This window comes from Odocoileus virginianus, chromosome 6 (assembly GCF_023699985.2).
Source record: "Odocoileus virginianus isolate 20LAN1187 ecotype Illinois chromosome 6, Ovbor_1.2, whole genome shotgun sequence".
NCBI lineage: Eukaryota > Metazoa > Chordata > Mammalia > Artiodactyla > Cervidae > Odocoileus > Odocoileus virginianus.
In genome coordinates, this window is record NC_069679.1 from 49,155,551 (window position 1) to 49,183,369 (window position 27,819).

At 36.4% G+C, this 27,819-nt stretch overlaps 1 protein-coding gene across 15 annotated transcripts in view; it reads left to right on the forward strand.

Moving 5' to 3' along the window:
* The window catches only part of FAM227B (family with sequence similarity 227 member B), a 216,846-nt gene that overhangs the window by 157,858 nt on the left and 31,169 nt on the right, over window positions 1-27,819 (forward strand). For 5 of the 15 annotated variants that reach the window (XM_020875507.2, XM_070469308.1, XM_070469307.1 and 2 more), the window contains 2 exons: window positions 17,862-17,959; window positions 21,571-21,759. The exons of 7 other annotated variants lie outside the window; for them this stretch is intronic. In XM_020875507.2, the coding sequence (XP_020731166.2) occupies window positions 17,862-17,959; window positions 21,571-21,744 (272 nt within the window). In that variant the 3' untranslated portion in view covers window positions 21,745-21,759. Of the gene's footprint in view, window positions 1-17,861; window positions 17,960-21,570; window positions 21,760-27,819 lie in introns of those variants that run through there. 3 more of the 15 variants (XR_002310291.2, XM_070469310.1, XR_011488295.1) reach the window with 2 other exon arrangements.

The window sequence follows — 27,819 nt, forward strand, 5'->3', positions numbered from 1 at the left end:
GAATATGATGGCTAAGTAAATATCTTAGCAGAATGGCTAAGCAACAAACTGAATATGGCTAAAAAAAAAGATTAGGCTCAGAATATCACAGCATTCAAAAGTACTACAAAAATACAGAAGGTAAAAAAGCAGAGAAATGTTGTGATATGCAATATGAATTCAGATAGTCCATTCTTTACTACAAAATGAATTCCAGAGAGAATATAAAGGGAAAGAGGGACAGCAAAGAACACCTCACAAAGTTGAATAAAAATTCAAGTCTTCAGACTGAAATGGCCCACCCAGGGTCAAGTAAAATGGATAAAGACCCACATTTTAGTGAAACCTCTGAACTCAGAAGATTGAGAAAGTTCTGAAACTTTCAAAAAATAAAAGTAACACTAACTATTTATAAAGGGACTAGAAATCAGATTGGTATCAGATATATTATTTGGTAGATTTGGTTCTAGAAGAAAGTGCAGAAATGCCTACAAAAGTCTGAGCGAAATGACATTAACCCAAAATATGTAACAGTCAAAGTACCATTCAAAAGCAAGTTTAAATAAAAATATCTTTGCACAAACAAGAATTTAAAAGATCTACTAGGTACAGACTCCCTCTGAAAGAATTAGTGCAGCAAAATAAAAAATATTTCCAAGATGAAAATGAGGGATACAAAAAAAACAACTACTACTCAACAATAAGGAGAAACAAGTCACTAATATGCATGACATATGCATTAATCTCAAATCATTATTCTAAATGAGAGAAGCTAGACCCAAAGGCTACATATTATATGGTTCCATTATATGACCTTAGAGAAGACAAATACTATAGGTCCAGAAAAGAAATCAATGGTTGCCAGTGACTGCAGTGGGGGAAAGGGTTAACAGCAATGAAGGACAAGAGGACTATCTGGATAATGGAACTATTCTATATGTTGACTGTGGTGCTGATTATACAACCATATTCTTTTGTTAAAATTCAAAGGACTGTACACCAAAAGGGAAAAAAATTAGAGAGCTATGTAAATTATGCCTCATAAATAAATAAATACATGCATATAAACACAAATACACTAGGGCTAATAAGGGGGGAACACAATAAAGACTAAAAAATTAGTTAAATGTATATTTAAACTCAATGTTAAAAATATTTTAAAACAATTTTGAACTAAAATCTTAAATGATTACAACATTGGAGGTGGTGGGAGGTAAGTTTAGGAAGAAAACAATAATTTACTGGAAATATGCCTATATTTAAATGAAGAATAGAGATATAAATATATTCTAGATGTTGATAGAAATACACTAAATATTTTTAGATTAATCCCTAGAAGAATAGAAATGAAATTTATAACTTCTAAAGCAGATAAAGAAAACAGTAATAGAAAATAACCTAATAAGAAAGTAAAACAGAAATAACTGAAAAGTTTGGTTAACAGAGGAAAACTAAAATAAAATGGCAAAAATAATTTCAAACCCATTAGTCATCATAATAAATATGACTATGTTAAATTTTCATATCATAAAACAGACTCTAAAAAATTGTTATGATTAAACATAACTGTTCACAAATAAAAATCCAGCTATTATACTGCTTGCAAAAGACAGACCTAAAATTATATGACACAGTATTATCATCTTGCAGTGCAGAATAATATATAATATTTTACATGATTTAATATTAATTCTTAACATTAAGGATAACATTAGAATATAAGAAATTAAAAATGAAATAAATTTAATTTTGATGAGACTTAGAGGAAAGCTTCATTAATTTGATAGAGGGCAATACAACAAGTCTGTAGAACATCATCCTTAACAGTGATACATTAAGAACAGAGTCACTGCTCAGTTCAGTGTTGTTATTGCAGGTTTGGTCAATATAAGAAGAGAAAAAAAAAAGAAAATTTTATATGATGAAACCTGTAGGGCTAAAGATAACTAATCTAATACTCCTGTCAAGATTCTCTTTGTTTATTATGTGTCTTTTTATTGCAATAATTTTGAAAGTGTACTGTTCTAAATAATTTTTTCCTAAGTCCTTGTTCAAATGTATTAAATAATTTCTGGTTCAAATGTATTCAAATGTGTTGGAAATCTGCTGATGTTCTCTACAGGTCAGCCTGCCTTCCATCAGCTAGCAATTGTATCTTGGTTGAAGGGCTACCAGACTCACTTTGCCTTCACATAGAGGGCCAGAATTAATACCGTCTGAGGGTAATTCATTACCTGATGACTGAGGAGAGAGAATTAATATATGCCACAACTTCCCACCACTACCAACCTTGGCTGGGATAATTCTGAGGCATGTGTTTTGTACCTTTTTCCCCAGAGATTTCATCAGTTCAGTGTAGTGACTCAGTCGTGTCCGGCTTTTTGTGACCCCAGGGAGTGCAGCACACCAGACTTCCCTGTACATTGCCGACTCCCAGAGCTTGCTCGAACTATGTCCATTGAGTTGGTGATGCCATCCAACCATATCATCCTCTGTCGTCCCCTTCTCCTCCCACCTTCATTCTTTCCCAGCATCAGGGGCTTTTCAAATGATTCGGTTCTTTACATCAAGTGGCCAAAGTATTGGAGTTTCAGCTTCAGCATCAGTCCTTCCAATGAATATTCACTGATTTCCTTTAGGATTGACTGATTTGATCTGCTTGCAGTCCACAGGACTTTCAAGAGTCTTCTCCAACACCACAGTTCAAAAGCATTAATTCTTCGGTGCTCAGCTCTCTTTAAAGTCCAACTCTCAGATCCATACATGACTGCTGGAAAAACCATAGCTTTGACTAGATGGACCTTTGTTGGCACAGTAATCTCTGCTTTTTAATATGCTGTCTAGGTTGGTCATAACTTTTCTTCCAAGGAGCAAGCATCTTTTAATTTCATGGCACAGTCACCATCTGCAGTGATTTTGGAGCCCCCCAAAATAAAGTCTTTCACTGTTTCCATTGTTTCCCCATATATTTGCCATGAAGTAATGGGACCGGATGCCATGATCTTTTTTTTTCTGAATGTTGAGTTTTAAGCCAACTTTTTCATTCTCCTCTTAGACTTTGATAGAGGCTCGTTAGTTCCTCTTCACTTTCTGCTATAAGGGTGGTGTCATCTGCATAACTGAGGTTATTGATATTTCTTCTGGCTATCTTGATTCCAGCTTGTGCTTCATTCAGCCTGGCACTTTGCATGATATGCTCTGCGTATAAGTTAAATAAGCATGGTGACAATATACAGCCTTGACATACTCCTTTCCCTATTTAGAACTAGTCCGTTGTTCCATGTCCAGTTCTAACTGTTGCTTCTTGACCTGCATACAGGTTTCTCAGGAGGCAGGTAAGGTGGTCTGGTAGTCCCATCTCTTTAAGAATTTTCCACAGTTTGTTGTGATCTACACAGTCAAAGGCTTTGGCATAATCAATAAAGCAGAAGTAGATGTTTTTCTGGAACTCTCTTGCTTTTTCAATGATCCAATGAAGGTTGGAAATTTGATCTCTGGTTCCTCTGCCTTTTCTAAATCCAGCTTGAACATCCGGAAGTTCACGGTTCACGTACTGTTGAAGCCTGGCTTGGACAATTTTGAGCATTATTTTGCTAGCATGTAAGATGAGTGCAGTTGTGCGATAGTTTGAACATTCTTTGGCATTGCCCTTCTTTGGGATTGAAATGAAAACTGACCTTTTCTAGTCCTGTGGCCACTGCTGAGTTTTCCAACTTTGCTGGCATATTGAGTGCAGCACTTTCACAGCATCATCTTTCAGGATTTGAAATAGCTCAACTGGAATTCCATCACCTCCACTAGTTTTCTTCATAGTGATGCTTCCTATGGCCCACTAGACTTCACATTCCAGGATGTCTGGCTCTAGGTGAGTGATCACACCATCATGGTTATCTGGTCATGAAGATCTTTTTTGTATAGTCTGTGTATTCTTGCCACCTCTTCTTAATATCTTCTGTTTCTATTGGGTCCATACCATTTCTGTCCTTTATTGTGCCAATCTTTGCATGAAATGTTCCCTTGGTATCTCTAATTTTCTTGAAGAGATCTCTAGTCTTTCCCATTCTGTTATTTTCCTCTATTTCCTTGCATTGATCACTGAGGAAGGCTTTCTTGTCTTTCCTTGCTATTCTTTGTAACTCTGCATTCAAATGAGTATATCTTTCCATTTCCTTTGCCTTTAGCTTCTCTTCTTTTCTCAGCTATTTGTAAGGTCTCCTCAGACAGCCATTTTGCTTTTTTGCATTTCTTTTTCTTGAGGATGGTCTTGATCACTGCCTCTTGTACAGTGTCATAAATCTCCATCCATAGTTCTTCAGGCACTCTATCAGATCTAATCCCTTGAATCTATTTGTCACTTCCACTGTATAATCTTAAGAGATTTGATTTAGTTCATATCTGAATGGTCTAGTGGTTTTCCCTACTCTCTTCAATTTAAGTCTGAATTTGGCAATAAGGAGTTCATGATCTGAGCCTCAGATCCTAGTCTTGTTTTTACTGACTGTATAGAGCTTCTCCATCTTTGGCTGCAAAGAATACAATCAGTCTAATTTCAGTGTTGACTGAAATGGACATCTGGTGATGTCCATGTGTAGAGTCTTCTCTTGTGTTGCTTGAAGGCGTTTGCTATGACCAGTGCGTTCTCTTGACAAAACTGTTAGCCTTTGCCCTGCTTCATTCTGTACTCCAAAGCCAAATTTGCCTGTACTCCACGTCTTTCTTGACATCCTACTTTTGCATTCCAGTCCCCTGTAATGAAAAGGACATCTTTTTGGGGTGTTAGTTCTATAAGGTCTTGTAGGTCTTCATAGAACCATTCAACTTCAGCTTCTTAAGCATTACTGGTTGGGGCATAGACTTGGTTTACTGTGATGTTGAATGGTTTGCCTTGGAAACGAACAGAGATCATTCTGTCATTTTTGAGATTCCCTAGGGGATTATAATCTAGTCACCCACTGTGGTAACTGGCTTGATACTGCATCTTTCATTGGCTGTTTTATTTTTCCTGTTTCACTTCCTTCTGTAATCCGTGTTCCTTGTTTCTCCCAATGATCTGCTTACACTGGAATCCTTGGTTCACAATCTGCTTCTGTGCTAAGTTATGCATAAGCATAAATGATAAGAATCATAGCTATATAAATACTTTTTATTTGTCTCATTTTTAAAATGCTGGCAGGGTCTGCAACTTATTTTAAGAATGATTTAACCAAATAGATTAAGAGAAAGCAAGTGTGGCAAAATGTTGGAAAGGCATAGAGTTCTTTCCTGAGTTTCAAAGAGCAAATTTAATCAGAGAAGTGAAAAAATACAGAAACAAAGGAAAGGAATCAAACAAGACAAAATAATAGTAGTTTAGCCATAAAACAATGTCAAGGACTTTTAGTTCCACCTCAAGGACTATAGATAATATCCTGAGTCTTATCCTTCAGTAGTATTGCAGACACTAAAACTCCCACTGGTTGGGAATATGGATTCAAAAGTCCAGCAATAAAAATTTGGAAGAGATATGACTACAAGGTAAAACACTTTTTAAAGATCCAATTAATTAATTGTAGGCATATATGAATCAGTGTAATTTGATTACCAAATAGCTAATGAAATAGGTACAGCATGTCTAGGACAAAAGAATAACCACTCAGTGTACTTGTTGGACAACACCGAGAGCAGCATGTGAAAATAAGAGCGAAATAGTAAATAGACTATAAACCTAGTTATCATAATATTGACTAACTCTGTGGAAATAGAGTTTACTATTATCATACTAATGTTTCATAGTTTGCTTTAAGATTGATAGAATGGTTATCCCTATTTGACAAGTTCAGTTCACTCGCTCAGTCGTGTCCGACTCTTTGCGACCCCATGAATTGCAGCACGCCAGGCCTCCCTATCTATCACCAACTCCCGGAGTTACTAAAACTCATGCCCATCGAGTCGGTGATGCCATCCAGCCATCTCATCCTCTGTCATCCCCTTCTCCTCCTGCCCCCAATCCCTCCCAGCATCAGGGTCTTTTCCAATGAGTCAACTCTTCGCATGAGGTGGCCAAAGTATTGGAGTTTCAGCTTCAGCATCAGTCCTTCCAATGAACACCCAGGACTGATCTCCTTTAGGATGGACTGGTTGGATCTCCTTGCAGTCCAAGGGACTCTCAAAAGTCTTCTCCAACACCACAGTTCAAAAGCATCAATTTTTCAGCACTCAGCTTTCTTCACAGTCCAACTCTCACATCCATACATGACCACTGGAAAAATCATAGCCTTGATCAGACGGACCTTTGTTGGCAAAGTAATGTCTCTGCTTTTTAATATGCTGTATAGGTTGGTCATAACTTTCCTTCCAAGGAGTAAGCGTCTTTTAATTTCATGGCTGCAATCACCATTTGCAGTGCTTTTGGAGCCCCCCAAAATAAAGTCTGACACTGTTTCCACTGTGTCCCCATCTATTTCCCATGTAGTGATGGGACCAGATGCCATGATCTTAGTTTTCTGAAAGTCGAGCTTTAAGCCAACTTTTTCACTGTCCTCTTTCATTTTCATTGAGAGGCTTATAGTTCCTCTTCACTTTCTGCCATAAGGGTGGTATCATCTGCATAACTGAGGTTATTGATATTTCTCCCAGAAATCTTGATTCCAGCTTGTGCTTCTTCCAGCCCAGCATTTCTCATGATGTACTCTGCATATAAGTTATAAGCAGGGTGACAACATACTGCCTTGACGTACTCCTTTTCCTATTTGGAACCAGTCTGTTGTTCCATGTCCGGTTCTAACTGTTGCTTCCTGACCGACAAAGGAAGACCCTAATAGGTTAAGTAACTTGTCAGTTTCTCACAGTAAGAATTGGTGTTGAGACATGAGACATACAAGAATAATATGAGAAAATTCAAGCACACTGGATGCTCTGTCCTATTATGTCTGAAATGTCTGTTTCAGTTTCACATTTAACACAGTTTTTCAGATCACATATTTCTATGTTGGTAGTAAGTTTTATTTTTGTTTTGTCATTTAAAATTTTTATTTAGTTTCCATTGTTTCTGTTAATAAAATCTTATCATTGCTACTTTGAAGGAAATGTATCTTTTTTCTCTGGTTGTTTTTAATATTTTTTCCCTTCATCTCTAGTGTTCAGCAGACTGAGTATAACATGCTTAAGTATGGTTTTCTTCATATTTGTACTTTATCTTTGGAGTTTTCTAAATCTTTAAAAATCTGTGAGTTGACCTTCTTCATCAGTTTAGGGAAATTCTCCATCATTATCTTTTCAAATGCTGCTCTATACCAATCTTACTGTCCTCTCCTTCAGGACTCCCATACCCCATGTATCTTATAAGGTTTTGCTTTCTCCATTCTGTGTTTATGTGTGTGTGTTTCAGTTTGGATATTTTCTTTGGACTTCCTTCAAGTTCATTAATCTTGTCTTCTGTTAAATACATTCAATGAATTTTTTTTCCTTTTTTTTTTCATTTATTTTTATTAGTTGGAGGCTAATTACTTCACAATATTTCAGTGGGTTTTGTCATACATTGACATGAATCAGCCATGGAGTTACATGTATTCCCCATCCCGATCCCCCCTCCGCCTCCCTCTCCACCCGATTCCTCTGGGTCTTCCCAGTGCACCAGGCCCGAGCACTTGTCTCATGCATCCCACCTGGGCTGGTGATCTGTTTCACTGTAGATAATATACATGCTGATCTTTCAAAACATCCCACCCTCACCTTCTCCCACAGAGTCCAAAAGTCTGTTCTGTACATGTGTGTCTCTTTTTCTGTTTTGCATATAGGGTTATCATTACCATCTATCTAAATTCCATATATATGTGTCAGTATGCTGTAATGTTCTTTATCTTTCTGGCTTACTTCACTCTGTATAATACATTTAATGAATTTTTAATTTCAGTCATTTTACTTATTGGTATGTACTTACCTATAAGTACATCTGTATGTAATTATAGATCCAGAATGGATCCTTTATTCAATTTTATAGATCCTGATATTGGTGTAATTTTTACCTATTTTGTTCACCTTTTCTTTTAATTTCTTGAGCATCTTTATAATATCATTTTAAAGCCCTTTGTCTCTAAACTCCAATTTATGGATCATCTGTGTGTGTCTATCTATCACGCACTTTGCTTGTCTTACACTCTTTTTTATACATTAAGCATTGGGTATAAAGTAACTATAGACATTTAGACACTATTATTTTCCACCAGAGATGCCTCTTGCTTTTTCCAGTTAGCATGAAGGACTAAACACTATGCCTTAATCAGTGACTGAACTGGACTACAGTTGGATTACAGCTTTGATAAGATTTGCCAAACTCTAGGTCTTCCCTGTTCTTTGGGCATGGTCTTTGTGGGTTTTTAATGAAGAACCTAGCAAGTCTCTCTATATCCTCAGCCATGAAATAGGGAGAGAGAGTTAATTCTATGCTTTGAATGTTTTGAGCTTAACTCTTTAACCTCCAGTAACACACATTCTTCAAAATCTGACATATTGTCCTAAGGGGAAGACCAACCAGCTATTTGTGAAATGTTGTCTCCCAGCCACTGTCTAAGACCTGGAAGAGACTTTGTCCACCCTTTGAGAAGCTTCTAACCCAGCCCTGTCCCGGCCTTCCATACCACAGAAGAACTCTGTAAATATCCCATGGTAAAAATTAGCTGCAGTGTACGTGGGAGTTGTCTTGATTTTATTCCAGCCTACATGATTGTTAAAGCTCTGATGGTTCATCTCTTCCCTAATAGAGTACTGCGTATACCAGACCTGATTCTCAGTAGTACCCCAAACTAGTAAATGCTTTCAAGGGGTGAAAATAACTGGAGACTGTCAGCTCACAAAGGAAGTGTTATTCCTCTCTGGAATTTCCACTTGTTCTACCATTGTTTCCAGTGTCCTTTAAAATGACATTTTTGTCATTTGCCCTACTTTTTCTAATTATTTAAGTGGAAACATTGGTCTATAAGACCTACTACATCTGGCTTCAGAGTAAAAACCTCAAGTAGGTTATTTTAAAAGAATGTTTACTTCACTCTGTATAATGGGCTCCAGTTTCATCCATCTCATTAGAACTGATTCAAATGAATTCTTTTTAATGGCTGAGTAATATTCCATGGTGTATATGTACCACAGCTTTCTTATCCATTCATCTGCTGATGGGCATCTAGGTTGCTCCCATGTCCTGGCTATTATAAACAGTGCTGCGATGAACATTGGGGTGCACGTGTCTCTTTCAGATCTGGTTTCCTCGGTGTGTATGGCAGGAGTGGGATTGCTGGGTCATATGGCGGTTCTATTTCCAGCTTTTTAAGAAATCTCCACACTGTTTTCCATAGTGGCTGTACTAGTTTGCATTCCCACCAACAGTGTAAGAGGGTTCCCTTTTCTCCACACCCTCTCCATTATACAGAGTGAAGTAAGCCAGAAAGATAAAGACCAATACAGTATACTAATGCATATATATGGAATTTTAAAAGATGGTAACGATAACCCTATATGCAAAACAGAAAAAGAGACACAGATGTACGGAACAGACTTTTAGACTCTGTGGGAGAAGGTGAGGGTGGGATGTTCAGAGAGAACAGCATTGAAACAGGTATACTATCAAGGGTGAAACAGATCACCAGCCCAGGTTGGATGCATGAGACGGGTGCTCAGGGCTGGTTCTCTGGGAAGACCCAGAGGGATGGGATGGAGAGGGAGGCAGGAGGGTGAATCGGGATAGGGAACAAATGTAAATCCATGGCTGATTCATATCAATGTATGGCAAAAAACATTACAATATTATAAAGTAATGAGCCTCCTACGAATAAAAATAAATGGAAAAAAAAAAAGAAAAAAAAATGTTTATCCTTCTCACATACACAAAAGTAATTCTCAGAACAAAACCTCCTAGAAGTTAAAAGTGAAGCAATGAGAAAAGATAATAAAGGAAAAAGATAAAAGTATTCAGCAGAAGAAAGCTGATATAGTAATATTCATATCAGACAAATTTAAAGGAATAAAGCACTAAAAGGAAGAGGGACTACATACTGATAAATAATCCAACAGAATGTATTAATATAATATGTGAAGATGTATATACCAAAAATATTGCCTAGAAACATAGCAAAAATGTTCAGACTCTCAAGGATGAACTTACAATTTTTCATATAAAATCTGTAATACTTTAATTCTCCCCTCTTAGATGATAAGTTAAATCTGACAATAAGTGTTAGTAAATAATATATATCAGGAAAACACTAGTGATTATGACATGTGTATGAGAGAGAGAGAGAGAGGCTACATGCAATAACTCAAGACTGTCCATTCAAGTACAGGTACAGATAGAATATTTCCAAAAAATTTCTGCATACTAAGTCAAAAATAAAAATAAAATATTCCCAACAATATATAGATCTTACTAACCCTTTTTTCTTCCCTTTTTACCTAACTACTGTAGTCAGTAGTTCTGGCTACTTCTTTGTATTCATCCCCAACTCCTTTTACAATTTGCCAACTAAAAATAATTAAAAACCATTCTCCATCTTTCCCACATCTGAAAGTGTACAGCTAAATGTACCCAGAGAACACATTCAACCATGCTAACTCGTCTCGTTTTTAATTCATAAGTACACAGCTCCAGTGGGCCTTAATTCTGTCAGGTAGTCATACAGTTTCCTCTAATCCTTTATTTCCACCACTCATGAAGACAACTATTTCCCCCTACTATCTTTTCATATCTCCAACAGTCTTTCCCCTATACTCAATCTCAGATAGTAATTTTGCTTCCTACTTCAGTGAGAGAATTAAGGCAATGAGAAAGTCCACAAACTCCCACCACCACATACACCCAGTTACCAACATTATTTTCCATCTCCTCTGCTTTCCCAGGCTTCCCAGGTGGCACAGTGGTGATGAATCTGCCTGCCAGTACAAGAAACATGAGAGACACAGGTTTGATCCCTGGGTTGGGAAGATCCCCTAGAGTAGGAAATAGCAACCCACTCCAGTATTCTTGCCTGGAAAATTCCATGGACAGAGGAGCCTGGTGTGCTACCATCCATGTGGTCACAAAGAATGAGACATGACTGAGTGCACATGCATACTCTTTCCCATCTGTGCTCCTGTCTAAGGTCAATTTTGCCAAGCATTTCACAAACATAATGTTCACTTACTCCCCTAGTGATACTATGAGACAGGTGTTCATGATACTATTTTACAGCTGAGGGTACAGGTTCAAAGTCACATCATTAGAGAGTAACTGTTGCAACACCGTGTTACCTACCACTTTATTACTCACAAGGCAACTCCATGGACTATGGTATAGCATCACCAACACCTGTGGTGTTATTAAAGCCCATACTAACAAAATCAAAAACTGCATTTGAAAAAGATTCCCATAATTATTTCCTTCAATGAAGAACACTAGCTATCTGTGCCATTCTTTTCTTTCCCATGGATTTTCCACTGTAATATAATGGTACCAATTATTTTAAAAATAAAATTTGTTCTTAGATCATATTGTAGTAGCACTCAGTCTTTCTCTCTATGAAAATTTTATTAAGAATGACATGTCTTCCCACGGTATTAACTAATTCAAACCTTCCATAAATTCTATTAGTGCTTTGTGGTCTTAAAATGAAACTTCTGATGGTGTCTATTCTCTTGGTATGACTGATTCCATTAAGTTTGAATTTGGTTAGTCTCAGTAGTCAGGATAGGAGCTTAGTGGTAGCAGATCAAAGAATTTGGAATTACCAGCCTTAAAAGAGCCAATTCTTATTCTAATCATTCATTTTAGCTATTAATTTCTCATTCACATAGAAATCTTGGTTTAATTAAAAGCAGAAATTAATTCTTTAAATTTGATCTTGCAATATGAGCTTTCTTTAAGACATATTGTTAGTGGTGAATGTTGATAATCCACCCATGGAAGAGGTTTGAGAGCCTAGAATTTTTTTTAATGGTGGAATTAAATGCTAGTTTCTTTGTTTAGGACACAAGTCTAACTCATAGTAACTATTCTGATGGAAAGATTTTGGTGAAAGGGTGGGGAACTGACACTGCGTCACTAGGACTTCTGCTAGCATTTTTCCCATTAGGGCACAATGACTCTAAACAAAGTAGAAATTATATGGGTGAACCACAGCACCCTTCATTTAACATGTACACTAAGAGAAAAACATAATGAACTCTTGCAAAAGTTTTATGCCTGCTACATTTGACCTCTCCATCCACATTTTGAATGAAGCATCTGAATTTCATGTGAGTCATACATAACACTGACACCACCATAATGTGAATTCTTTACCACTTTGATTTTATTATTTCAATGTTTTGATTTTTAACTAATAATACTGTAATTTATTCCTCTGTGGTAAAGGTAACTATACATTCCTTGGCTTCTCTTTTCTTCATGATTTTCATAGTGGTTGGGTTGGTCCATTCCTATTTCATTTATAAAATTTATGATAATTTCAGATAATCAGGCTTATTAACAAGTTTATGACTTAAAGAGTAAAACCACATCACTCACATCATTTGTTAAGCAACTATAGTATTTAAATTAACTCATAATTATGGACCAATTATTTCAATCATCATCAAAGATTTGAGTTCAATGTATTATTTCCTGACAGACACATAGTAAAAATCTGCTTACACTAGCATAACCACTTCATCTTAATCTCCTTTGCTCTTTTTCTTCTTTTTATTCTTAAAACAGTCCCTAAGGTAACACTTTCCTGCAACTAGGGTGGTCTCCTCAAAGTCCTGTTAAAATACCTTGTTACCCAACCTCAGCCCTATGTATATGCCATTGGCCTGAATTCTTTCTCCGTGTCTGAATTCCTGCAAATCTGATCAGTTTTTAAGTGAGCCCTCCCTGATTAACTCTAACCACAAACAATCTCTAATTGACCCTTTAAGTTTTATTTCTGATATAATCTATTTGCCTCTTTATCTTATATTATCTTTTGAATACATGTTGATTTTTTCACAAGTATTACCTGCATGTGTTTTTTCAACCTACTTGATTACAATTGGCTACTGAGGCCAGCAACTGTATACTTTCAGTTTCTCTTGAAATTTGTAGTGTTTTTCATAGAGTCTGCAAAGAAAGCATTTCTTGAAGCAATGCATGAAAAATTGAATAAATGGAAAATAGGTTTAGGTTTAAGAAATCACATTTGTAGGGTTTTTCCCTACTTTATGGAGGTAGATTAATCTATCTTCTCATGCCTTAATTCATATAATTTAAAATAGGGAACATAATTTAAACAAACTAAAAAATGTCTAAAAGACCTCTTTTACACAGGAGGAAATTTAGAATCAACTGGAAAGTGGGTCACTGGAGATTAGATATATAGTTGTAATCAAATTCATTTTTTCACTGCCCAAAGCAAGTTGCAAATGCCATAATTATCTTCAAAGAGACTAGATATTTAGTCCTACCATGTGCCTTGGAAGGGTGAAAAGGTGAATACTTGTGAACACCTCAACTGATTAACACCTTCTCTTAAGAGAAGCTCTATGTAATGTAATGAATGTTGTTGATATGTAAATACAGCCATACTTGAGTCTATAAGATTACACTATGTTAACCAAGGGCATATAAAGACAGTATAATCTGGTAAAAATGGATCTACAAGTGGACAAGAAAATTCAGTTCTAATATATATCTCTGTCAGTCTACCTCAGCTCAAGAATATGTCTCAGATTTTCTAAGGAAGTAGATAACACTCAATCACACCTCAATATTTTCTCTCAATGAATCTTTTAAGTATGAAGTAATAGAGAGTTTGAATTCATTCTCCTTAAAAAATGATGGTAATGACAATATTGTCTAAAATTTACATAACCTTTACATGATGCCAGTTACGTGTGATTTGCCTATATGATCTCATTTTTATCCAGTTAACAAGTCTATAATTTAATCATTATTATCATTTAAAAATTATATTTCAAGGAACTGAAAGCTTAAAGAATTTTATTTGCCCAAAGTCACTTAGTTTTCAAATGGCGGAACTGATGTTTAAATCTGTGTCCATCTGCCTTCAAGGCTTAATTAATACACTACTCTGATCCAGGCATGCACACTAAGTTCACATGCATGTGCTTTAAACCACTGGTCAAGTGGGAGTTGGAGCCACTCTTTTAGTGAATAGGAGGGGGAAATACCTTGAGAAGTCTCCCAGAATGTGACTGGAATTGTCTTGGGAAGTACCTGCAGAAATGGCTTATGTATTTTTAGAGCAATTTTTGGAGTATGATTAAGGTCTTGAAATGCTCTGCCACTAGTGGAACATTCACCATCAGTTTAGCTGTGATATTTTACCAATAAAAGCAAGAATCATGGTCTGAAAAGTAGAAACATATTTATAGAATAACACATGCAAAATATTGTCCCAATAAATAAAAAGTATTGTGTCAAAAGTAGCCACAATGGCACAGTAAAAAGACCCTGAGCTCACCTCCTCTAAAAAGCACTCCAAAATCACAACTATCTGCAGACCAGCCATCAGTGAAAAAGACTAGAACCTACCAGAAAAGTCTTCTATAACTAAAGACATAAAGAAGGAACTATAGTGAGACTGGTAGGAAGGGTAGACTTACCATATAATCAGATCCCCTATCACCTGGATGGGTAAACCACAAACTGGAGAATAATTATATTTTAGAGGTTGTCCCACATCAAGCTACCCAGTCTAGGGATCTGGTACTGAGAAGAGAATCCCCCAGAGTGTTTGGCTTTGAAGGTTGAGTTCAGTTCAGTTCAGTCGCTCAGTAGTGTCCGACTCTTTGCGACCCCATGAATTGCAGCATGCCAGGCCTCCCTGTCCATCACCAACTCCCGGAGTTTACTCAAACTCATGTCCATTGAGTCAGTGATGCCATCCAACCATCTCATACTCTGTCATCCCCTTCTCCTCCTGCCTGTCTTTTCCAGCATCAGGGTCTTTTCAAATGAGTCAGCTCTTCGCATAAGGTGGCCAAAGTATTGGAGTTTCAGCTTCAATATCAGTCCTTCCAATGAATATTCAGGACTGATTTCCTTTAGGATGGACTGGTTGGATCTCCTTGCTGTCCAAGGGACTCTCAAGAGTCTTTTCCAACACTGCAGTTCAAAAGCATGAATTCTTCAGTGCTCAGCTTTCTTGATAGTCCAACCCTCACATCCACACATGACCACTGGAAAAACCACAGCCTTGACTAGATGGACCTCTGTTGGCAAAGTAATGACTCTGCTTTTCAATATGCTATCTAGGTTGGTCATCACTTTTCTTCCAAGGAGCACGTGTCTTTTAATTTCATGGTTGCAGTCACCATCTGCAGTGATTTTGGAGCCCCCAAAATTAAAATCTGTTGCTGTTTCCACTGTTTCCCCATCTATTTGCCATGAAGTGATGGGACCGGATGCCATTATCTTAGTTTTCTGAATGTTGAGTTTTAAGCCAACTTTTTCACTGTCCTCTTTCACTTCCATCAAGAGGCTCTTTAGTTCTTCACTTTCTGCCATAAGAGTGGTGTGATCTGCATATCAGGTTATTGGTATTTCTCCCAGCAATCTTGATTCCAGCTTATGCTTCATCCAGTCCAGCATTTCTCATGATGTACTCTGCACATAAGTTAAATAGGCACAGTGACAATATACAGCCTTGACATATCCCTTTCCCTATTTGGAACCAGTCTGTTGTTCCATGTCCAGTTCTAACTGTTGCTTCCTGACCTGCATATAGGTTTCTCAAGAGGCAGATCAGGTGGTCTGGTATTCCCATCTCTTTCTGAATTTTCCACAGTTTATTGTGATCCACAGAGTCAAAGGCTTTGGCATAGTCAATAAAGCAGAAATAGATGTTTTTCTGGAACTCTCTTGCTTTTTCAATGATCCAGTGGATGTTGGCAATTTGATCTCTGGTTCCTCTGCCTTTTCTAAAACCAGCTTGAACATCTGGAAGTTCATGGCTCACATACTGTTGAAGCCTGGCTTGGAGAATTTTGAGCATTACTTTTTTGCTATCATGTGGGATGAGTACAATTGTGTAGTAGTTTGAACATTTTTTGGCATTGCCTTTCTTTGGTATTGGAATGAAAAATGACCTTTCCCAATCCTGTGGCCACTGCTGAGTAATATCACCTAAGTATGTATTTAAGAATAATTCAAAATTGAGCATGTTTTATTTTTAATTATTCCTCCCAAAAAGAATATTTTTATTCATTTCTTATTTATCTTTACATTGTTCCTTTATACAAATGAAGGCAAGTACAATAGATGTTCTATCCCTTTTAAACTGAACATAGCATATTATATACTTTCAGCCAAATAATATACTCTGTATACTATTCTGCAAATTGCTTTCTTCACTTAATGATATAAGCTCAAGATACCTTCACATCTGTACAGAGATGTTGCTCATTTCTTTTTACAGCTCATAGTATTCCAAAAAATAGGAGTACCATGGTTTTTTCAACCTGCACCTGACTATTAAATACATAGGTTTTTTATAATCTCTAAATTTTACAAATCATGCTATAATCATTAAACTTGTACATGTGTGTTTTTGTACTTGTGTAGGAGTTTGTGAAGAATATATTCTTAGAGGAGGGATTACTGAGGCAAAGAAAAAACTTCTGTGTTATTGATAGATATTGTCAAATTCCTCTCCATAATGGGTTGTATGTTTTTGAGCAAGTTTTAAAGCAGAGAAATTATATGGTTTGTTACCTCTCTTGCCCATTCTAACTCCCAACTTAACCTAACTTTTGTTTCACTCTTAAACAGGTTCTTTGCCAGCCAATTTTTTAATCTCTGCCAGAGACAAATGCCTAGTCACCTCCAGTATTTCAAGCTAATATCAAATATCTTTTAATATATAATATAAATAATCAATCCAAGTAACCTTCTTTAATTCTTCTAAGGTTTGTCATCAGTCTTACAATCTGTAGTCTAATTTGTCTACCTGGTAACTGGTAATAATTTTCAGTGCCAAGATCCAGTACAAACTTCTCAGATCTCCTGTTTTCTCTGTTCTTTATTGAGGTACCCTTAGTAACTAGCCTGTGCTTTTAGGCTGATTGACATGACTGATTAAATGATATAGTTCTCCTTTAAGATAAGAATCCCTGTGTGCCCTCATGCATATTTATGCTGGTTCCAAAAAAAAAAAAAAATTTACCAAGTCTTTCCTTATCTGGGTGTGTAGTCAGTATATGGGAAAGGTGGACTCTAACATGCCAAGGCCCAAACCTCCTATTCCACTTGACTAGCGGGTCATGGAAAGAGCTCTGAACTCAGAAGCAAAAGACCTAGGTCCACATCCTCTCCTTACTCTCAATAAATGGTAGGGTAAGACTTAGAACAAGACTTAATCTTAGAAAAAGTTGTAGTTTCCTGCACTTCAGTTTTCTCATCTGTAAATTGTGGGAAATTTACTTACCTCATAAAATGGTTTATGAGGACAGCATGAAATAGTGTAAGTGTATAAATTTGAAAACTCTAAATCCCTTTTAAGTAAAATGAGATGGAATATTCATTTCCTCTGACTGAGGCATGCGTGCATGCTCAATTGACTCTTTGGGACCCCATGGACTGTAGCCCACCAGGTTCCTCTGTCCATGGAATTTTCCAGGCAAGAATACTGGGGTGGATTGTCGTTCCCAACTCCGGGGATCTTCCCAACCCAGGCACTGAACCTGTATTTCTTGCTCCCGCTTTGGCAGGCAGATTCTTTACCGCTTGGGAGCCTAGATTGACTGGAGCAAGCTATTATGTAACAATATCCTAACCTTACACTTTTACCTCTCTCCATGTTTAATGTACATTGCTGGAAAAAAAATAAAAGACATGGTATCATTCCTTTCTGAAGAAAAAAGAACAGAACTTAAGAAATTTGTTTGTTTGTTTGTTTTAGCTATAGACTTCAATATAATGAAAATTTTACAGAACCCAAAAGTATATACAACGCCTGCATTCAAGGAAGAATCAAGATCATCAAAACTACCAACAAAGGTTTGGAGTATAATGATCATAAAAAAACAATGTTCTTTTTAAATTTTCAATAATTAATTCAACAGTTTCACATGGACAATGTAGATTATTACACTCTTGATATATATTTTAGAAAAACTGATCGGAAGAGATTTATTAGGGAGACTAACCTTAATATTGCTAAGTTGTATTTATTTCTGAAACTATCCTCATCTCTAAGGAAAAAGAATAATGTTTATCTTTTCCACATAATTCTGGCACTGCTTCTACTTGGGCTGACATACAAACATGGCTCTGAACTAAATAACCATCAGTCAAAATTGTAGTCAAAACATCAAAGGAGTTTTCAACAGTGATTGACCTGTCCCTACCTCTTAAACCATGGTCCTAGAATAAATGACCACATGTAGGTATTGTTACTCTTCAGTCTTGAATGCTTGCTTTCTCCACAGTTTCAAAGGTGCCTCCAAAATAGAGATCCTATGGACTTGCTACCTTGTGTTTAACTAAAATTTGGTGAGGCTGTTGGCTTGAACTTCTGAATTTGATCTCTTAATTTGTTGGCCAGTTAAGTTTTAAATCTGTTGCAGTCTTTCTTGATAAAATTTTGTCTGAATTATCTAGTTAAGTCTGACCATTATTTTAAATTTTAAATTATGCCTATAAAAATCACTTTATGAAAGTCATATTCATATATTTCCAGGTCTTTAATACTCCAGGTATGTAGAATCTCTTCCAAATGTCACAGTCCTGCCAAGGATGTTTTGTCGGTACTTAGGATAGAAATTGGTGACCTCTGAGAGTCAGGTTGATGTAGATGGCAATATTGCACCATCTTGGCTGCAGGGGATGGGAGGGCAGGGAATGGATGGGAGTAGAGGAGGAGGGCAATGTTGGTAAATTTCAAAATCAGGAAAGTATGATAGAAATCGTATACCTCATCTTCAACAAGCACTAAAGACGATCTTTCATACTTTGTTTACAAGTTGGAGAAATATGGATGGAAGGGTTTATAACTGACCGAATGACCTTTCTTCAGATGACACTCTAAAAGCTAGAAAGCAAATGGCAATGATATCTTCGGCAGCATGCCATATTGCTGCATCATTGGCCTGTGTTACACACATTTTATTGACAACTTTGATGAAAACATGGTTGCCATTTTTTATTAGCTATATAGAAGTCATAAAACTTTTAAGAATTATGAATGACCAAAAGTTTGCAACAGGCTGGAATAACACACCTGATTTTAGAAGATAAACTGTTACTGTGGTAAAAGTATAAAGGTCCAAAATTATAACTTCCTAGGTATAGAATAATAAAGCCTTGGCTTGGAGGCATTTGAAAAGATTTGGGAATCACTTTCAACAGTAAGCTCTATGTGTCAAAAGTAGAATGTCATTGATCCCAAAATCTACTGTATTCATGGGCTGTCTAAACATATGTGCTGATTGGACAAAGATTGTGCATTATATTCATTTTGGATCCCTGCATTGTAAAAGGGTGTAATAATCAAGATAATAAAGTGCTCTGAAACCATAATGTTTGAGCAATGGCGAAAACATGTAAAGATATTTTCACTAGAAAAGATGAGAGACTGGAGCCCATAATAACTGTTTTCAAATATGTAGAGAGCTACGGTAGACTAGATTAGTAGCAGGATTAGACTTTTTCTATATGGCTTAAAAAAGTTTTTACTAATACATACTGAAAAGTTTTACTTTTACCAATAAGTAAAAGCTGTACAGAGACATGTTTCAGTTCAATGGAAAGAAAAGTTTTCTAAGCACTTTATTTTTTCCTAAGTGTGTGACTCTTTGTGGTCTGTAGCCCACAAGGCTCCTCTGTCCATGGGATTCTCCAGGCTAGAATACTGGAGGGGATTTCTATTCCTTTCTCCAGAGGATCTTCCCTACCCAGGAATCAAACCAGAGTCTCTGGCATTGCAGGCAGATTCTTTACCATCTGAGCTACAAGGAAGTCCTTCTAAGCACCAGTGTCATCCAAATGCTGAATGAGTGCTTATGGGTTCCCAGTGTCCATATGAGCATAAACAGTACACACTTTCAAACCTCAAAATCAAAGTTTAGTTTTCTATCCACTGTCAGCAATTATCGTTTAGTAAACTAACAGAAAAGCTGAAGGCTGAAACCATTCCTTGGACTTCCTAGTTCATCCTTTGTGACCCTTCCAAAGTTTATTGGATTGCCTGGTTCTTTGAATTTAGTACTAAATTGACTTTGGCTATAAAAGTTTTGTTTTATGGAATCTTAAAGTTCTCAGAGTTTTCTGCCATTTTCTTTTGTGGGGGTAATTGGAAGCAGTGGGACTTCTGTTAATTATTTTGGCTACTTAGTATATCTTTAGCAAGAGTTCTTCAGACAACTTGAGACCTTCAAGTACCCAAGAAAATGGCTAAGGCTCCACAAAACACTGGATTTGCATTTAATGATTATTTCTGCTCTTGACTGATTGAACTATCCTTAAAAAATCATAGATTCTCATAGAGGAGGACAGATCTGTGTACTGTGGTTTTCCTAGTTTAGAAACTAGTAACTGCAGAAAAATAACAGAAATGTCTACATCTAAAACTTCAGTACGATAGAGTTTCTGTTTTATTATTACCAAGGCAGAACTCAGAAAAAGGGTCATTAAGACATCTTTCTAGACAGGCAAGATCTCCTTTTAAACTTGACAGAGCTCAGTCCAGTTTTGCACGCAGTTTTTGAGATCAGGCTAGATATAACCTAATAGGAATTGTCATCAAGGCAATAGTGGGATTACAATAGTCACACCATTTGAAATAATTTTGTAGCAGCTATGAATGATTATAGTGAAAAATTGACCATAAGCAAAAGAAATGTGAGAATTTTATATATCAGTTACAACAAATGAGAAAAAAATCTTTCCCCATAGGAAGTTGAATCAACAATAAATCTCTCATCTAGGGATTACAAAAACTGAGGAAAGACAACATATGAGTAGTTGCTATACTTACCTTGTATTCTACAAGAAGTCAATAGTAGAATATTGGAGCAATTATAATTATGGTGATTGTCTCCTTGACACAGAATTCATGGTCGAAGTTTCTTTCATCAGCACTTTGATGGGCTTCTGGCCTCCATTGTTCTGATGAGAAGTCACCTGTTAACTTTTGGGGATTCTCTTATGAGTCATTTTTCTCTTGCTGTTTTTGAAATTTTTCTTTTTGTCTTTTTTAACACTTTTGACTATGATGCATCTAGATGTGACTTTATCCTACTTGGAGTTAAGTTTCTAGGATGTGTTTTTCATAAAACTTGGAAGGTTTCAGTCATTATTTCTTCATATTTTTTCCTATCCCCCTTTCTGGGGGTTTCTGGGTTATGCTCATTTTTCTCTTTCTGTTCTTCAGATAGAATGGTCTCTGTTGGCCTGTCTTCATGCTAAGAGACTATCAGAGCCTCACAGCACACACTCATAGGCTCAAAAGCACTTTCATTAAGAAGAATGCCTTGCAAAATTTCCCTTTGTTTTAATATACCAGATAATAATTGTATTTATAGTTATAATGCAGATATATTTAATTTACAGTTCTTTAAAAATACACAAAAGTAGTAATTGACTCTTCTTTTTTTTCCTACCCCTTACAGTCCCATTATATCAGTAGTGGTCCAGAGTTTAACCGTGTTCTCTTCGATTTGGGAGGTCAGAGTCCACTGATTTTATATTATCTTAAGATGCATGAAGTAGCTGGTATTTCCAAAGCCCCTAGACAAGTCAGGATTAAACTCACTGAAATACTGAAAGAACCATATCCTTTTTAAGCTTTGCTTTAATATGATCTATCTCCAAAATATTCAAAACTTTTAGCTTTTTTTAATGTCTCAGTTAAGAAAAAAATTTATTGCATTTTATAACTAATGCTCTATTTAGCAGTTAATTACATTCAAAACTTTCATAGCATGTTTGGCTAAAAATATTTTCTCTTTTAGATCTAAGGCTGTGATTTTGCATGTAAGAAAAATAAAACAAACATAAAACTCAGGAACTTAAAAAACTGGTATCTTTAGCTCTTTAGTAAAGTGTTCCATTTCAAACATTGGTCAGAACTGTGGGTCATGGGCTTCTAGACTTCTCCAGAAGAAAGTTTCAGACATACCTTAGCTATGTAATCCTTTGTTCAACTGAATATTTCTTAGCTTAATGCATAAAAATACATCAGGTTGGCCAAAAAGTTCTTTTGGGTTTTTCCTTTTTTTTTTTTTTTTTAAATCCCAAACACACTTTTTGGCCAACCCAATAATTTAATGAAGTTGGAGCTCTTTGGTTGCAGCAGGGGTGTCTGTTTACATTCTTGTCCCCCTTCTGTGTAACCGATTCTGGCCCAGGTCTCACTAGGGACATGGATGAACACAAAAGTATATAGTAAATGGTCTCTAAACTGGGGTGTATACAACTCTGGGTGGAAAATATATCTATTGTATCTATTTCTATCTTTAAAAATAAAAAAGAAATTACACTTGACTAATATTTAGAAGACAGGTACCTTCACTCAGTTGACATTTCAGTCTTCACTCTACTGTATTGAGGGATAATAATGACATGTTTGCTCTTATGTTATTGTCTGAGGTTCACAATTTATTGCTGTTTTCTTTGGATAGTTAAGCACAGTTATAGATTATATCATGTAATTTAACTAAATTAATACTAGTGGACCAATAGCTTTAAACATTTCCCTGAAAAGAAACTTTAGATTGAAGGTAATATTTATAATGCAAGACTATTTAAAAAAAAAAAAGACTGAATGATATTTCCCCTATTTCTTGAAGGAGCTCCTTTTCAGTCACGCTGAGAGACAAAATTAGTGGTGATCTAATCAGTTCCGCTGAGATATGGGCCAAAAAAATAAAAATTATCAAAAGCATCAATTGAAATATGGATAGACATCATTATTAGAACAATGAGCCTAGCCCTAAAAGTATGTTGTACTTTTCAAAATTAGCAAATAATAGTATGATGCCAGTTTAATTTGCAAGGCATTTATCAACTGCATAGACCTCAGGACAAATCTCTATAATTTGAGGATAAAATGTTCAGTGTAACATTAATAAACATCATGTTAAATTTTATTTTTAAAATATTTTATTTCATCTCACTATTTTCTATTTGTAGATGGCATCTTTTATAATATGCCTAATGTATTAATACAGATTGATATGTATATAGTTTCTAAATTTTAAATAATACCTATAAGGGTGTGTGCTCACATAGCTTTTACTTACAGGATACATGATCCTAGAAGTGTGGAGAACACTGCTCTAGCAGATTCTGAGGATTCTTTCTAGAACACTTCTCCCATATTTTAGACCAGATAACCTCCAGAGTCTCACTGACCATGGGGACATGGAATTAACTTGGATGGCTCTGGAACACAAGGAGAAAGGCAAACTAGAAAACTAATTCAGTCTGTTCTGTTTCTTGTAATTTAAGGATGCTCATCAATCTTGAATTATTCAAACTGATGTTTAAAATTCAAAATTTTTAAATGTTTAGAAGTGAAACTTGAAAGATATCTAAAACCATTCGTAATAGATTGTTTTTATTTTTAACTAATTTTTATTGTGATTGTAAAAAATGTCTCTGTTTACATTTCTGATGGGCATGGATTTGTCAAACAGCAATACAAGGTTTCATAACACTAGTTTACTGAGAATGTGGGAAGAGTGTAAGTATGGGTTGAGATGGGAAAAGCAGAAAATGGATATCTAGAACATAAAACCATTTAGGAGAGTATTTCATTTCCTAAAGATCTGAAAGAAATTACCATTTAGAAAGTGTCAGCTATGAACAAAATTAATTTTAAAGGATACATTCCACTTCAGTGTTCATAGCAGCACTATTTACAATAGTCAAGACATGGAAACAACCTAACTGGCCATCTACAGAAGAATGGCTAAATAAGATGTGGTACGTATATGCAACGAAATATTACTCAGTCATAAAAGGGAATGAAATAATGCCATTTGCCAGCAACATAGATGGACCTAGAGATTATCATACCAAGTAAAATAAGCAAAAAGGCAAATACCATATGATATTATTTATGCATCTAAAATATGACAAAACTGAACTTATCTGTGAAACAGAAATAGACTGGTAGACATAGAGAATGGTTGCTAGTGGGTGGTGGTGGGGGGATGGATTGGGAGTTTGGCATCAGCAGATGTAAACTATTTTATACAGAATGGATAAACAACAGAATCCTACTGTATAGTAAGGGAATTATATTCAATATCCTGTGATAAATCATAATGGAAAAGAATATGGAAAAATGTGTATATATGTATAACTAATCACTTTGCAGTACAGCCGAAATTAATACATTAAAAATAAACTACACTTAAATAAAACAAAATTTTTTAAGAAAAGAAAGAAATTAGACTTTCCATAATGCTTTCTGAGCTTGTAAAATGTAATACCTGCTGATCAGAAGAAATATTCCTAGATCTAATGATGAACAAAATGATAATGATGCCTTACATTCATCAGCACTTGACAGTGTTTCAAAGCATATATTGACTCTCTCTATGTATTATTATGAGAAATGATAAAATTCCTGTGACAGGGAAGAGCAGGCACTCACCCAGCCACTCTGTAAATGAGGAAGTCAAAGCTCGGGGGTGAGTAGCTTGCCCAGGGGATTCATGCAGCAGAGCTGGCAACTGCTGTTCTTGCCACTTGCCTCACATGACAGTCCAAGCTGGTGGCTCGCGGCACAGCCCAGTACTGTTTTCGGTAAGATCTTTATTTTAACATCTTTTTCCTTTAGAATTTTTGTTGTTGTTGTTTTGGGGGGTTTTTTAACTTTTAATTTTATATTGGGATATAGCTGATTAACATTGCTGTGGTAGTTTCAGGTGGACAGCAAAGGGACTCAGCCATGCATATATATATACATGTATCCATTCTCCCCCAAACTCCCCTCCCATCCAAGCTGCCATGTAACATTGAGCAGAGCTCCCTATGCTATACAGTAGGTCTTTGTTGGTTATCCACTTTAAATATAGCAGTGTGTACATGTCAGTAATTTTTTTTAATTGAAGTATAGTTGATTTTTACAATGTTGTGTTAAAACCAAGATCTTGATAGCTGCTAATGAAATTTGTGTCCAGATTTCTTATATTTGTGATGACTGTATGATCAGTAAATTAATCTTTCTCCTGAAAGTTTACATTTACAGCTATTTATTTACATTTATATTTACTGCTATTCAGAATATAGAATATTTTTTATTAGTTTTCTCTGGGCTTATTGGAATCCTCTGGCTTTTCTGAAGTGTAAAAATAACACTTTGCAGTAAATGCATCTATTCAGAGTGAAGGAGTAGGAGATAGCAGAGAAAGTGGAGGAGATACATAACAAAAACAAAAAAAGACAAATTTAATTCATCATGTTGGGATCGGCAGACTCTAAAATGGTCTTCAGTGGTTCCTGCCTTCTGTCTTATGCCCTCATATAATTATTTCCCATTGGGTATGGGCTGAACCTATGACTTGCTTCTAACAAATAGAATATGGCAAACATAATGAAATGTCACTTTTGAGATTCAGCTGCAAAAAGACTGACATCAATCCTACTCAGCCTTTCTTGCTTGCTCTTTTGGAGTCCTCTGGAAGAAACCAGCTACCAAGTTGTGAGCTGTCCTGTGGAGACTCCCAGGAGGCAGGGAAGTGAGGAAGGCCTCCAGTCAACAGCCAACAAGAAACTGAGACCCTGTTATTTGGGCCCTAAGTGTGGTGGAAAATAATATATTTTTACTGCAATAAAAGCCCTATTAAAATGCAAAAAAAAAAAGAAACTGAGACCCTTAGTCCAACAACCCTTGAGGAAGTAAATCTTGCCAATAACCACATGAGTGAGCCTAGAAGCAGCTTCTCCTTCATTTGATCCTGAGATCACTGCAGCCCTGCCATACCTTGATTGCAGCCTGTGAGGGATCCTGAGCCCAAAGTATCGAGCTGAGCTATGCCCAGATTCCTGACCTGCTGAAGCTATCCAATAATAACTGTTTCTTGTTTTATGCTGCCAGATTTCAGGATAATTTGCTGTACATCAATGGATAACTCACAATGTTTGAGCAAAAGTCTGATTTAGACAAATGTCTTCAATAATTTTATAGCCCCTGTATCAGTTCAGTTCACTCAGTCGTGTCCGATTCTTTGCGACCCCATGAATCGCAGCACACCAGGCCTCCCTGTCCATCACCAACTCCCGGAGTTTACTCAAACTCATGTTCATTGAGTCGGTGATGCCATCCAGCCATCTCATCCTCTGTCATCCCCTTCTCCTCCTGCCCCCAATCCCTCCCAGCATCGGGGTCTTTTCCAATGAGTCAACTCTTCGCATGAGGTGGCCAAAGTATTGGAGTTTCAGCTTCAGCACTAGCCCTTCCAATGAACACCCAGGACTGATCTCCTTCAGGATGGACTGGTTGGATCTCCTTGCAGTCCGAGGGACTCTCAAGAGTCTTGCAGCTCCAACACCGCAGTTCAAAAGCATCAATTTTTCGGCGCTCAGCTTTCTTTAGAGTCCAACTCTCACATCCATACATGACCACTGGAAAAACCATAGCCTTGATCAGACAGACCTTTGTTGGCAAAGTAATGTCTCTGCTTTTTAATATGCTATCTAGGTTGGTCATAACTTTCCTTCCAAGAAAGTAAGTGTCTTTTAATTTCATGGCTGCAATCTCCATCTGCAGTGATTTTGGAGCACCCCAAAATAAAGTCTGACACTGTTTCCACTGTGTCCCCATCTATTTCCCATGAAGTGATGGGGCCGGATGCCATGATCTTAGTTTTCTGAATGTTGAGCTTTAAGCCAACTTTTTCACTCTCTTCTCTTTCACTTTCATCAAGAGGCTTTTTAGTCCCTCTTCACTTTCTGCCATAAGGGTGGTGTCATCTGCATATCTGAGGTTATTGATATTTCTTCCGGCAATCTTGATTCCACCTTGTGCTTCTTCCAGCCCAGCGTTTCTCATGATGTTCTCTGCATGGAAGTTAAATAAGCAGGGTAACCATATACAGCCTTCACGTACTCCTTTTCCTATTTGGAACCAGTCTGTTGTTCCATGTCCAGTTCTAACTGTTGCTTCCTGACCTGCATATAGGTTTCTCAAGAGGTAGATCAGGTGGTCTGGTATTCCCATCTCTTTCAGAATTTTCCATAGTTTATTGTGATCCACACAGTCAAAGGCTTTGGCATAGTCAATAAGGCAGAAATAGATACCTCAATCCAAATATTTATCACACTGTAGTGTTACCATTTCTCTACTTGTTTTTGTCACCAAATAGTTATTTGTCTCCAATCCCTGACACCAGAAAAGAAAAAGTATCTTAAAATAGGTATTAAATAAATGTCTGATGGGTGGGTGTATAACAGTTTTATATAAAGACCAAACTTCATTTTATTTGTTTGACAAAATTTGACATTATTGTTAAAATTAAGAAAGCTAGAGGATAGAGATAGAAATTTAGGAGTCATTGGTCCAAAGTTAATCTTTGAAATTGTAATTATAAAATGTTTTTTAAACTTTATTAAAAAGTTACTGCATACCAAGCACTGTTTCTAAGTACTTTACATTTATTAACTCATTTAATTATCATGTCAACTCCTGAGATAATTACTATTATTGTCCCTAGTTTACAGATAAGGAAACTGAGGCACAGGAAAGTTAGATAATTTGTCCGAGGACACCAGAGTAAGTGATAACACTTGGAGTCTATCCTTGACAATCTGGTTTCTGGGCCAATGCACTCAAACACTCTGGTGCTAAATTATTTACCCAGGGGACATGTATAATTCCAGAAGAAAAGACCATATTCTATTCTCACAGA